Source organism: Heteronotia binoei, chromosome 5 (assembly GCF_032191835.1).
Source record: "Heteronotia binoei isolate CCM8104 ecotype False Entrance Well chromosome 5, APGP_CSIRO_Hbin_v1, whole genome shotgun sequence".
Lineage (NCBI taxonomy): Eukaryota > Metazoa > Chordata > Lepidosauria > Squamata > Gekkonidae > Heteronotia > Heteronotia binoei.
Window position 1 is genome coordinate 139,932,519 of NC_083227.1, and position 14,862 is coordinate 139,947,380.

General features: G+C 43.1%; 1 protein-coding gene across 1 annotated transcript in view; it reads left to right on the forward strand.

Moving 5' to 3' along the window:
* The window catches only part of LOC132572912 (organic cation/carnitine transporter 2-like), a 75,860-nt gene extending 67,865 nt beyond the window's left edge, over positions 1–7,995 (forward strand). Inside the window, exons 7-10 of the mRNA XM_060240500.1 lie at positions 1,256–1,470; positions 4,177–4,359; positions 5,332–5,467; positions 6,058–7,995. Coding sequence (XP_060096483.1) covers positions 1,256–1,470; positions 4,177–4,359; positions 5,332–5,467; positions 6,058–6,145 — 622 coding nt within the window. The 3' untranslated portion in view covers positions 6,146–7,995. The remainder of the gene's footprint in view (positions 1–1,255; positions 1,471–4,176; positions 4,360–5,331; positions 5,468–6,057) is intronic.
* The last annotated feature ends 6,867 nt before the right edge of the window (positions 7,996–14,862 follow it).

Genomic DNA, 14,862 nt, shown 5'->3' on the forward strand with positions numbered 1-14,862 from the left:
TCTCTCAGATAAGAGTTTGCACACTTAATCACTACACCAAACTGGCTCTTTACAGCTTTACATGAGACATCTGATGCTAGAGTATACCAAATGAGAGTTTTTTCTTTTTGTGCTGAATTATCATCCATATAAATAACTTTTTCCAGGGCTTTTTTTAAATAGAAAAAGCTCAGCAGGAACTCATTTGCATATTAGGGAGAAGGTTGAATCCTACTCTTTTCATTGATCTGTGATTTTTATAAATGTTGGGAGATTGATAAACGCAAAAGCATTCAAGTATTCAGTTCCCCCACCTGCAGTTTGAAGTGGTAATCTTGATAGTCTTCTAAGAACTGGTTGAATAGATACTTGAGAAGGATAGCAATCTGTTCCTATTGCTGAGAAACTGGCACATGTCTCTCTTCTCTGCTATGTACTAAGAGAAGCGAGTGAGCTGGAGAATGTATGCAGAGATCCATATATACAATAACGTGCTTCATGAACTTAATCTTCCTCAAAAGAGGTGGAGGGAGCAAATCCTGACAATATATAGAGAGAGTGTTGGTTTGGAAGGGCAAGGTCTTGAAGGATATTGTTGTTCCCACATTTCATGGGGTTCAGCTGGAAATGTAAGTATATTCCCCATGCCAGTTACATTCTATTGATAGCCTCCTCCTTAAGGAATAGCCTGCTTGAGGGGGTCAGGAAGATTTCCACTCTCCTTTCATTCTGCAGGCTGTGTAAAACAGAATTGTTCAGGATGACAATTTTATAAAGGAAATAAGGCTGTAGTGTAATTGAGCAGTTTAGATGTATGCTTTTATAAAGGGGACAGGTTCATGGACTATTACACTGTTTACTGAAACATTATCTTGTTATTCCATTGTCTTCTACTTCTGTAATACAGACAATTATTCTTTGTTTATATATTTTACACTTTTTTGTTGCATTGTTTTCTATTTTGTAATTCACCTGAAGTTCAGCATGAAAGCTGAGTAAAGCTTTATGTGAAGTATCAGGTCCCACCTTCTACAGATCTATGCAAAGAAAATATTACTTTCAGTTCAGGAGAAAAGGGGAGAGATCACTTATCCACTCCTTCGTATGTTAAAGTCTTGGAACTAATTTTGTGATCTGAATGGATATAGTTAGGTTTACGCTTAAATACAAAAAACAAGAGCAGAGGCAAAGCTTCTTCCTGGTTGCTGAATACTTGTTGTCTACATGGTTTTAGTCCAATGAAACACCTTCATTACAAAGCGGCTCTCTCTTACAGGATGGTCATTTCCATAGGCTACTTTGGCCTTTCTTTGGACACTCCTAACTTGCATGGAGACATCTATATCAATTGCTTCCTCTCAGCAGTAATTGAAGTCCCAGCATACACTATATCTTGGCTGCTTCTCCGAAATCTGCCCCGGCGGTATTCAATGGCAGGAGTCCTGTTCCTGGGAGGATGTGTTCTTCTCTTCATTCAGTTGGTGCCTCCACGTAAGTCCATTGTATTTGAAGCTAAGTTTTACATTGTTTCTGTAGATGAAGTTCACAGAAAAAGCCGGCTTGAAAATAGAGACCCTGTAAGCCAGCGGTCCCCAACCTTTTTAGCACCAGGGACTGGTTTTGTGGAAGACAATTTTTCCATGGATCAGGGGAGCGGGGGGGAGAGAGTATACAATTGTGCATTTTATTTCTATTAGTTTGGTGTGGTGGTTAAGTGTGCGGATTCTTATCTGGGAGAACGGGGTTTGATTCCCGACTCCTCCATATGCAGCTGCTGAAATGGCCTTAGGTCAGCCATAGCTCTCACAGAGCTGTCCTTGAAAGTACGACTTCTGTCAGAGCTCTCTCAACCCCACCCATCTCACAGAGTGTCTGTTGTGGGGGGCAGGGAGTAAAGGAGATTGTGAGCCACTGTGAGACTGAAATTCTGAGTGGAGGCCAGGATATAAATCCAATGTCTTATTATTATTTTTATTATTACTGCATTGTAATATATAATGAAATAATTATACAACTCACGGCACGGTTGTTAACAGGCCACAAACCGGGACCGGTCTATGGCCCGGGGGTTGGGGACCCCTGCTTTAAGCGTGCCATCTTGTTAACATCCTTCTCAAGATGTTAACATCCTTCTCTTCCTCCCAGCCTTCAGGAGTAATACAAGGGGTCGTTTTCAAGCAGGATTGTCTATACTTGTCTCCTCACATTTGGCCTTGGAACACATCACTCTACAGGCAAACATCTCTATGGTGCAGGTCATCAAGCTTCTCCTCAAAAAAATTCTCTTTAATTATTGTGAATGTATATGTACCACCCTTTCTAGATAAGCTAACTCTTTTGCAATATTGGGAACACTTGGCCACACTCATGGAGGAATTAGAGAGAAAATTTCCAACTATAGAAATAATTCTAGTGGGCGACTTTAATGCTAGGGTAGGGAAGGACTGTAGCATATTTTTTAAAGCCCTTGATTTTAACCAAGACGACACCCTTCCACCCATTTTCTCCTATCCAAGATACTCCAAGGATAGCCTTCTAAATTCAGCAGGCATCTGTCTTACCAAATTCTGTATGCAGTACAACAGAATTTGGTTAAACGGTTTGATTGGCTACCCAAATTCAGGAGAATTCACTTTTGTCTCCCTGAGGGGCTGTAGCGTAATTGATTACTTTTTAATCTCTCCTTTATTGAAACCTTATGTCAAAGATTTTACATTGGGAGATTTTTACATTGGGAGATTATTAGTGACCATTTTCCCCTCATTTTGACTCTTCGAATTGGTCCTCACATTTATCCCTCCTGCAACTTGTCCTTGCAACCTTACAAGACTGACTTATTGCCCAGAATTCCATGGAACGATCGCACAGTTTGGAAAATCCAACACCTCTTCAGATCTGATCCCGCTGTAGAATACAGATCCTCTTTAATATGCGCATCGGACCCTAATGTATCTGTATCAACTTACAATTCTTTAACATCTTGTATCACTGAGTGTCAGTTCAGGGTGCCCAAGCAGAGGTGCAACTATTCTAGTAAATTCTACACACCGATGGTTCGACAGAGAATGTAAAGAAACAAAAACTCTTCTGCGTAAAGTTTACAACCAATATCGCAATTCAAAGGCCAAAGGCCTGACCTTGCCATCACAATACTTTGTACTTAAGACTCAGTTGCACCACCTTATCACAAAAAAGAGACACAATTATATTAAAACTCAATGGGAAGAGCTATACCATGCTACTACCTTAAAAAATTCTAATCAGTTCTGGGCCATAGTCTCAGGAGCATTCCAGGCCGATGACCCATCTACGTCTGCCATTTCCTCTTATGTTTGGTTTCAGCACTTCTCAGTTCTGTTCCATCAAGATCTAACTTGTGCTGAACCATCTGATTTTCCTCTAGCCGATTTACCTGACTGGCCTCCTGTCCCTCCAGAGGAAATAAAAGAATTAATTACACAACTGAAATTAGGAAAGGCTCCTGGCCCAGATGCCATTTCCTCTGAAATCTTAACATTAGACCCAGACTGATGGGCGCCCCTTGCATCTCTGTTTACAATTGTAGATCGAACTGGCATAATTCCCTTGGCATAGTTGAATGCAATAGTGGTCCTGCTATACAAAAAAGGTGATCACGCTAACCCTGCCAATTACAGGCCGATTAGCCTACTCTCCCTCATTGGCAAGCTTTACTCCAAACATCTATTAGTCAAGCTCAATCTCTGGATGTTGCAGGAAAAAATTCTAGGCCCTGAACAGCTGGGCTTCTGCAAAGGAAAGACCACTTCAGACCACTGCATTACCCTATCCCATCTAATCAACAAGTACACTGTGCATAATAACCAGAAATTATTTGTTGCTTTTTTAGATTTGCGCATTTGACTCAGTTGACAGGGACCTCCTCTGGATTAAGCTAGATAAACTAAACGTGGATAAAAGACTCTTTATGCTTATGAAGAGATTACACACTTCTACCACCTGCCAGATCAAATGCTCATTAGCAGGCAACTTAACATCGAAGATTGCTGCCAATAAGGGTGTCAAACAGGGTTGCATTTTGGCTCCCTTTTTATTCAATCTCTTCCTTAATGACCTGGCTATTCAGTTGTCTGGTCCTGACTGCCATAGTCCAAAACTTGGTGCATTACATGTACCCTTGTTGCTTTATGCTGACAATACAGTGCTTCTCCATTATAGACCTCCATGTGGTATCCATTATCCTGGTGATGATTGGAAAGTTTGGAATCACAGCCTCCTTCTCAATAGTTTACGTCTACACTGCCGAGCTCTACCCAACAGTAGTGAGAAACATGGGAGTGGGTGCCAGTTCAATGGCCTCCAGATTCGGCAGCATCCTCTCGCCTTACTTTGTATATCTTGGTAAGTTACCAACATTCTTATGTTCTACCAACCCAGTACTAATGCCCTGTTATCCAAAAAACACATACCGCATACACTAATACCCACATTTTTGTTATACAGGAGAACTTCTTTATGTTCTACTCATACGCAAAGATTTGTAGAGGGAACATAATAGGAGGGTGCAATTCGATGTTGTTGACCCAACAAAATGGCCGTATTTCCAGTATTCTATTGGCAATATCCTGTACCATGAAAGACACTCCTGAGTCCTGATACTTCCTAGTTCCTGATTGCCTGGCGTGACTTGGTCCATGGGGTCACAAAGAGTCTGACTTGACTGTGCAACTGAACAACAACAACAAAAATATCAGAAATATTCAGAATTGGGTTGGTAGACCATTCTGCTTTTCTGCAGATGTGCTGCTGACCAGCTGGTGCATTTTTCCTCACTCTTCCCACTCCTGCTTTCCACAGACACTTCAAAAGTTATGTTTGAATTTCATTTTTAAATTTGGGAAGGCATCATAAATTATTTTCACCCAATTCTAGAAGTATTAGTAGTTTTTTTAATATTAATAAAAGCAGACATTTTTGCTGGCACAGCTTTCTGATACAATGTTAATACTGATATTTAATGAACATAATAATCATGCCCTTCCCAAATTTCTGATATGGAATTAAAATGATAACTGCTGAAGATTGCACCCCAAGTATGCAAGTTGTTTTATAGGGAAGCTTGTCCATCATTACTACTGTTCTTACTGAAGAGCCCGTGATAAGCTTCTGAGCAACTCTGTGCTACCCAAAACTTCACTTTAAAGTTATTGGCTCACAATTTTGATTTTCTTCTCTGTGTGTATTTTTAAAAAAATCTTGCTTACTGAGAATTCACTTCACTACTTCTGATGAAATGGGCACAAGAATCTTCATTTTAGTATCTTAAAAATAATTTCAATATTACTGTTATTTCTGTCTTGTGCATTCTACTAGGTGCCTATGATCGATTTCTTCCCTACATCTTAATGGGGAGTTTAACAGTCTTAACAGGAATCCTGACCCTTTTTCTCCCGGAAAGCTATGGCACACCTCTTCCAGATACAATTCAGCAGATGCTTAGGGTTAAAGGGTAAGGTTGTGTGATTTGTGGCATAGTGGGAGGAAGATTTCAAGCTTCTAGTCAGTCTTGGTGTGGGCCACAATTGGAGCCAAAAAGATTGGAACCAAATAAGATAATGACAGATATTTGCATGAACTGGCATGAATGTTCCTACCACAAATAGTGCTGCTTAAGGAATTCTTGACTAGTTAAAGAAAGTTTTATGAGGAATAGTTGGGGAGAATCATAAATTAATAGTTTAATTTTTGAGGAATAATGGGAAGGATATAATGTTGTGTAAATGCACATAGTTTATTTGTTTTGATGCTTTTTAAATCTTGCTAAAGCCAGAGTTTTGGTTTTATGTTTGGAACTTGGTTGATGGCTCTGTTCATTGAGTGAACAATGAGCTACTTATTTCTGTGACTGGGGAGGAAAATGCATACAAAGTTAACCTCCATATTTTCAAGGATTTGGGATGTCTTAAACAATTATTTTATTATATAAAATTCGTACGTTGTGAGCCTGCCCTGGCGGGGAGGGCGGGATACAAATAAAAAGTATTATATTATTATTATTATTATATTTTATTTACAGAATTAAATATATTTTATTTGCAGAATTAAATATAGAAATACATCCAAAACCAAAAGGAAGACAAATGATGAAGAAGAAAATTCAGTAATTCTTAAAACAACATCTTTCTGATGAAACTACACTGTATGCAACTGAAAAGTACCAATACATTTCCTTTAATTTTCCTCTGGAAAGGTATAATGGAAATGCTTTGTCCTATAATTATGAACTTATTTATTAAAACACTTCAGTACATTCGTTTTTCTGAATGTAGATACTGTATACCCCATTATGGGATCTCCGCCAGCTAGACGGAACTATATAGAAGGACAGAATGTATGTTTGCCCATGAGAGGTTTGACACCCACATTTTTTATAAGCTATAGATTGATGCAGTGACTTTGTTCTTCTGTACACATATGCAAAAGGTGAAATCTGTTCAGAGTTTAAATATTGTCAGAGATCTCCTGAGCGAAAGCACTCAACTGGGGATTTTGGTACGGGTTGCTACAAAAACATGCCATGATGTGAAAACATCAAGATTCTTTTAAGAAGATATGAAACAGAATGCTACATAAATGATTTTTCCTGAATGGAAGTTTTAGAAGAAATGGAATGATTTTTCTTCCAATCAACATTTGACATAGATGGTGGCAGTCTAGTTTTGTTTGAAAAATTATTTTCTTTCATATGTAGTTCTAAGTATATCCACTGGATGCAGCTGTTTGCATCTGAAAATGATGTTTTGCCTCTTCGAGGCTCATATTTATTTTTAAAACAATAAAATTAGGTTGTATCTATAACTTTTTTCTTTCCTTTCAGTGTTCCATAAACTAATTTTCCCTGGGTTGCCTGTAATTGTATAAAGCCATAAAAGTTAACACATGCCTGTATATCCAGACCCTTTAATCTAGTCCCATCTCTGCCTATATGGAATTACATACTAGGTATGTAGTTCAATAATATTACAATTGTTTGTATATATATTTATGGCTTACACTCAGTGCCTGAAGTCCAGGGCCTCTTAACAATATGTATTGTACAATATTTTAAATGAGTAGTGTGAGATTTTAAAATGGAGTCTCATGCCTGAAAAATTGCATTGAATCGACCAGAAAACTGCCCATTTACACTGGAGGACTTCTTGATTACAGTTTTTTAAGTCCCTTTAAACCAGAGTTTTAATGATAGAACTGAATTATATTACATTTTGTTAAACTAATTTCCGTGATGCATAATGTGTGAATGGACAAAAACTACCTGTAATAGCATAGATTTCCAGTGCTTTTTATTTTTTATTTTTTGATAACAGCCTGCAGACATTCCAAAAATCATGATCCTGTATAGTTAACCATAACCCTAAGGCTCTTTCCCATTTTTGACTCACTGCTACCGCTGTAGACTTGCCTGCATGGGTCAGTGAAGGTGTAATTTTTGCTTCTGTTGTGGAGCTCAACACATAGAGCAAAAACTTCCTTTGGCAACTTTGGTATAGAGACAGCACTTGCACTAGAGTAAAGGGACTTTGTTGAATGGAGTCCATGACTGCAAGTCCTGCTATCAAAAATTCCTCCCTCCACTCCCAATTTAGAGTCTCTTCAAATTCCTCCAGCATGTTTCCTACAAGTTTAAAGAAAGAGGTTCACCTCAGTTCTCCTTGGACATGATCAGCACCACTTTGCTGCAATAGCTGGTTTTTTAAAAGTAGTGAAGTTTCAGCAGAGCTTTGGAATTAAATATTTGGGACTGTTTTTAGACAAATGGGAGGAAAACTACTACCCTGCTCCTCATGGGCAGGTCTGTGTGCCTAAAATGCTTTTTAGGGCTTTGGCCTTTGTATATCATAGATATTTTCAACAAACATAAATTTATATTAAAAATATTCAATGTTTATTCTGAAACAACTGTTCCTTGACATATTTTCATTTCAATTGGGATATGATATTCATTCAAAATAATAATAAAAACTTTTGAAAATCAGATATAGTAGTAGACTTCTGGATCCTGTTTACCTGTGTGTGAATTACATGCTATGTAAAGTGATCTGGGGCACTTCTGCATTATTTACACTTCTTTGCACTCTACACTTCTTATCACTTTATATAAGGCTAGAAATGAGACCTGGTCTGGAAAAAAATACGATGGCAGGGCTGGTGCATCCCAGTAGGCCAGGTAGGCAGCTGCCTAGGGCGCTTCCAGGCCTCAAGGGCAGCCAGCGGGTGCCCCCTCTCCACACGCTCCACCGCCCCCTGGTGCCCCTTCCCTGCTGCTGCCACACTCACCCTTGCTGCCTGTCTCTCAGCTGCCCACCTTCACCTCACTGCTTACCTGTGGGCAGCAGCAGGGAAGGGGCATTGGGGGTGATGGTGGTGGGTGCACTTGGAGGCGCTCGGAGCAAGGCTTCGAGCAAACATGCCACCCCACTGACCCTGCTCAGCCTTTCCGGGCCTGTGTACAGATCCGGTAAGGCTGAGCAGTGGCAGTGGGTACATTTGGAGGTGCTCAGTGACACGCCACCTGCCACTACTGTGCTTGCCCTCACCGCCATAGGGACAGGGGCCTAAGGCACTAGAAACTCTGTTGCCGGCCTTGTAGGATGAGTTCTAGAAAGAGGCTTTGGGTGAGTGCCCTGGCATCAATTTGTTGTGACATCATACCTTAACAACTACCTGTATATGTAATTCTTGGAGAAAATTGTGGAAACTAAGAAAAGTAATAAATTTTGAATTAAAAAAAATACCTTAACCACAATCATGCAGACGCTGAAGCTCAGAATTCCTTTCATCTGCAGCAAGTTGTTGCTGCCTGTTTCTGTTGTATTCGGCCTTGCAGCTTTTAGCATCAGCATGTGCTTGTGGTGTGATCTCTCTTTTTTGGCCTGGGATGGTGCTTGTGTTATGGTATACCATAGAGTATGCACATCAAGGTGGCCATTTTTTATAGGGGAAATGGTCTGACTTCAGTTTTCCATCTTCTTCCCTCTCCCTGCAACTTCTACCTAGGAAAAGCACAGGCCTTTTCCACAGTGGGGTCCAAAGCAGGAGGGAAGCAACCTCAGCAGGGTACAATGACACAGAGTCCACCATTTTTCCCAGGGAAACTGATCTCTGCCATCCGGAGAGCAGTTGTAGTTCTGAGTGATCTCCAGCCCTCACTGGAGATTGGCAACAATGGTTCCCCAGGAGGAAATGGGTGGTTTGGAGGGTGGAGTCTGTGGCATTTTTGTACCTGTTTGAAGTCATATCCTTCCTCAAACCCCATCGTTTCCAGGCTCTACCCCTCAAATATCCAGGAATTTCCCAACCTGGAGTTGGCAACTCTATCTCCAGTTTGGTGTAGTGGACTCTTATCTGGGAGAACAGGGTTTGATTCCCACTCTTCCACATGCACCTGCTGAAATCACCTTAGGTCAGTTATAACTCTCTCAGAACTGTTCTGCTCAAGAGCAGTTCTTGAAGAGCTTTCTCAGCCCCATCTACCTCACAGGGTGTCTCTCCTGGGGAAGGGAAGGGAGATTATAAACTGTTCTCTGAGTGAAGGGTGGGGTATAAATTCAATTTCCTCTTCCTCCTCCTTCCAGGGGTGTAGTCAGGATTTTTTAGGTCAGGAGGCTTTTAAAACATTCAGGGGGGAGGGCACTTGAATTTTTAAAAAGCCCCCCTACAAAATCCTGGCTATGCTACCCACCTCCACCGGCCTTCCACCCCCACCTCTGCTGCAACTTGAGGACCACCCCCTTCCTCCCCATGATTCAAATCATGGGAGGGGTGTACAGAAGCAGCCCCCAGCCTCCGCAGCCATTGCCTGGACCCCAGCCAAGTAATCTTGCACCCTTTTTCCTGCTGCCTGGACTGGCAGACAAGAACCAATGAACACCTCATTTCATTTCCCACCCCCCATCCTGGTTGTCTTATTCAGTTTCTTCCCCTGCCTGCTGCTCACCCCAGTGCTTCTCCCTGCCACAGCCAGGCAGAGCATGCTCAAGAGCCTCCCCCAAACTGCAGCACTGGAGGACGGCCATGACCTCAGCCATAGCAAACCAGTCCTGGAGTGACTGTCAGCCTGGGCATGGCATGGGATTGGCAGAAGAAAGGAAGGCTCTCCAGCCACAGGAAGGAAGGTTCTCCATGTTGTCCATAGATGGTGGGAGGAGTGTTCCAAAGAAGCCCCCAGCCTCCCCAGCCATTTAAAAAGCCTGCTGACTAGCTGGTTGGTTGAGCCTTTAAATCACGCAGAGAGGCCAGCAACTGCTGCTGCTGCCCCACCATGCAATTTGAATCCTGAAGAAATTGTGCCCTTCTGTCCCCACCTCTTCCATGGCTTGAAGGCTCCCCCTCCCTCCCCTGCAATTCAAATCACATGAGAGGGGCAGCAAGAGCAGCTTCCAGCCTCCCAGCATGATTTAAAGCCCCTATCTGGAGGCCAACAGGTGCTTCAGGAAGCCATGGTAGGGGCAGGAATGGAAGGCCACAAGCTGGGGGCCCTGAGCTGAGGGGACCCCACTCAGAAGTCAGGGCAGGACCCTCCCCCCCCCATAGCTATGGGCCTGTCTTGTTCCCAGCCAATCATCAACCTACCTTTATCTGCCCCTCTGACTTCAGTTTTCCATCTCCTCCCCCTCCCTGCAGCCTCTACCTAGGAAAATGACAGGCTTTCTCCACAGTGCGTACCAAAGCAGATTACATCATTCTCCTCTCCCCTTTTAATCTGCACAATAACTCTCTGAGATAGGTTAAGATGAAAGTCTGTGGCTGGTCCAAAATCACCCAGTCAGCTTCCACAGCAAGAACTTGGGTCTGGTAGACCCTGCTTTGAAGCACTAATGGCTGCCATAAGGGGGCTGCTGCTGAACAGGAGCAAGCAGGCCAGCCCTAGTTATGTCATGCCAGTCAGGTGGCATTAAATCACCCAGAGGGTGCTGCTAGGCCTAGGGTAGCCCATATCCAGGTGGAGGCTGAAGATCTCCTGTTACCACAATTAAACTCCAGACAACAGATCTTTTTCCCCCTCGAGAAAATAACTGATTTGGAGGGTGGACACTATGACATTATAGTCAACTGATGCCTCTCCCTTCCCAAACTCTGGGTTCTATAAACTCTACCACAAACTCTCCAGAAATTTCCCAACCTGGAGCTGGCAGCCTTAGTCAGGACTGACCCCAATTAGTGCACCCTCAAAGACCAAAATTGGCCTAGAAAGGGCCTCCTCCCCTACCTTTTATTGTAGAACCAAGCTGGGAATACTATGGTTGCCTAGCAACAGCCACTGAGGGAAAATGGAGGACCCAACAGGATAGGCCAACAGGATGCAAAGTCAGCTTCTCTAGTGATTCAATTCTCGTCTGTCCTGGGGCTGAAGGGATTGAGTGATATGTGGCTCAGCCAAAGGGAAGATAGGTAAGTTGTCGCCAGTTCGGCTTGGCTTTTATTTTTATATCATAGATGCATATAGGGATATTTTTCCGGTCAGTATTCAATATCCATGGTAGTTCACATATCTATGAAAGACTTGCCAAAAGAAACAACAACAACATTCTAATTTTTGCCAAGGGGGCTAAAAAAATCTTTTCCCATTCATTATTCTAGTTAAGGAACTAAAATTGATGGAAGATTTTAATGTAAATCCTCAGCTAATGTTGTAATCCTAAGTAGAATTATAGTAGTAAATCTATTGAAGTCCATCCATGGTCTTAAAAGGGTCTAACTCCATTTAGGACTGCACTAACCATTATTATTCCAGGCCCTTCATCTGCTCTTGCTCTGACACTTCCTGCTCTGCGTACCTATTTGGTCACTTTTCTACATAGATTAAATAACTCGAACTTTGAGATACATCAGAGTGCCCCTAACAAAGCCAATGATTCAAGTATCCAGGCATACTAATAGGAGCCTCCAAGGCCAGGTCATGGAATATCCTCTGCTGCTCCAGCACTTTTTCAAGCAGATAGAAAATGGTTGCTACACCTGGATTAGGTAGTATTGCCATAACCACAGTTCTTGCTTCTGCTGTAGCAGCACACTGCCTCAGATACTACAGTGAAAATGCCCTGTCATCTTTTTGCCCTTTCAGTTATATTAGGTATGTAGCAGTCTTCCACAATCTCCAAAGCAACAAGGTTGAGGACAAAGGCCATATGTTGCACACCTTTCATCTCAGCCTGGACTGCTGCTGCCATAGAATCAGAGAGGGGGAAGGGACCTCCAAGGTCATCTAGTCCAACCCTTGCACAATGCAGGAGCTTCACAAATACCTCTCCCCACAACTCCCAGTGACACCTGCTCCACACCCACAAGATGGCCAAAAAAACTCAACAACCATTCAGGACCTCTGGCCTGGAGAAAAATTGCTGCCTGACCCCAAAGCGGCAAACAGCATTTCCCTGGGCGTGTAATAACAGGCCACGAGAACTAAGCACTGATGCAACCCTTCCTGCCTGCCTTCTCATGTTTGCCCCTTTGTCTATGACAAAGAGACCTTGCCTTTCTGCAGCTAAACTCCACTGCTGCAGCATGCTCTGCAGGGCCTGTTGCATGTTGGAAGCTGCTCTTCTGGGCAGAGAGAAATGAGACATGGCTCAGGTGGCCCTCCCTCCAAAGCTTTGCTATTACAATGTAGGCCCTTAGGTGGGGAAATAGCCATCCTGAGCCAGGTGATCCCAGTGTTTCAGGACCTGGTTGGCATGATGAAAGTCATAACTGAGGACCAGTCTGGATGGCTGGGGGACCTAGAGGGGCAGAACACATTTTCTGGCATCAGATAGTAGCCCTGGCCAGCAGGCTGAAGCACATACTCCACAACAGATTTGCCTCCTTGTAGAAGGAGGAGGAGTATATTCTTGGATCTCCAAATGAAAGGGCAGGCAGGCAATGGATATTAGCAATGGGGGGGGGGGATAGCATTGCTTTTTTATCCTACACTACTATTCCAGAAATGGATTTTTCAAGAGTTGGTTGCTTTACCTAAGGGATTTCTCTGTCACCCATCAGTCATGCTCCTAGAATGGTGAATTAAATCATCCTCAAAGAAAAACCAGCAATAAATGTAATCAGTAAATGGCAACAGCATGTTTACCAACAACAATAAAACTAGCACAGTGGAATAAAAACTGAATTTATTGCACAGGATGGAGAGAAGAGGAGGGGGGGGGGGGAATCCAAACATGGAAGCATTAGAAACAGTCCAATGCCTAGATAAATAAATCATTATCATATCTTACATTCTAATAGTCAAATGTGGCCTTATCTGCACTGCAGACACTTAAATCCATTGATCAGGGCCACACTAGCAGAAAACAGATACTCCTGCAAACTTGTGGAGCCCCTCCCCAGGTTTGCAGGGAAAAACTTGAAATATTACTTGGGGAGGATAAATCCCCTCCCTCCCAGAAAATAAAGACTGCTGTCAGTGCGGACAACGGGCTTACCTATGTCCTGGAGAGGTGGCAGCAGAGTCTACCAATCCAGAGTAAAACAATCCAGGCCCAGCTGCAGCAGTGTCAAGGAACTTCTCTGGACTCAGAGACTGGGTGCGAGGGAACTGCACCTGGGCTCATTGGGCAAGGAGGGGAGAATGGGATTCCACCCCAAAGGTTTTGCAGGCCCCCACTTGTATATTCAACTCAGCCAAATATGAGGATAATTAAATCCAGAGATTGGCACTGTGAATGGACAAGAAAGATCTTTTCACAAATCTGAAAAATGCCCCAGCTTTGCAGAAAAATCTGAAATAAATATTGGGGACTTTAAAAACAAACAAACCCTATCATGATTTTAAAAGATGCCCTCTGTGGGCAAGGAAGGTAGCACCTGACCCCATGGAAGGTAGATGGAGGCAGCACCCAGACCAGTATGACACAGCCCCCAGCCTGCCCAAATCCCATGTGGGACGAGCAAGGGACGTAATCCCCAGGCTGCCCAAATCCATGCCAGATGAGAGAAGCAGCACTGCTGCAACCTTCTTCCTCCTTTCCCACTTTGGCAGGATCATGCAGACTGCCTCTTCTTCTCTCCCTCCATCCTTTGACAGGTAAGGCCTGGGTGGGATGAGGGAGGGGTCCTTTTCCAGGGTTTTCCACAGCCTGCAGTCACAGGTTTGTCGTGAGGAGAGGAAAATGATGTCAGGGGCATTGGGTAGGAATTTGGGCGAAAGATGGGGCATACATGAAGTAAATAAATAATTAAAGCTGAAGATGAGTAGATCAAAAGTAGGTTGGTGGGGAAGTGGTCAGGAAAGGGGGAAGCAGATAAGAGTGAGGGTACAGGGGTTGCAAGAAGAATGGAAGGAGCAAATAGTGTGCGGAAGGTGATATAGGAGGGAAATGAGGTTCCCTTCACAAGTGCTTGCAGGTTTCCCACCATGCAACTGGGTAGAGGCTGCCAGAAGAAGGGAAGGAAGGAAAGTTGAAAATGGGAACAGGTATAGGTAGGCTGATTGGTGGGTGTGAATGAGAGAAGGAAGCAGGAAAGATGAGAGGCTATAGTGACTTTCAGGGAAGGGGGAGAGGAAAACGAGATGCACCTGTTAGCAGCCAAATCCTTCCTGCAGAAGGACAGTTTGTAGAGGATGCCCTTCTTTACATATCACCCCCCCCAACAAAAAAAATAATACTTGGTACACTGTATAGCTTGGCCCAGAAATGGAGCCAAGATGGAGCTGGAACAAACAAAATGGACACATGCCAGGAAACATGCCTGAGAACTTATTTTGAGTAGGTGACTCAGGATTATGGACTTGCTAACTGATCTCTCCCCACCCTAAGGAAGGAAAGGTCCCCTGTGCAAGCACCAGTCGTTTCCGACTCTGGGGTGACGTTGCTTTCACAATGTTTTCATGGCAGACTTTTTGCAAGA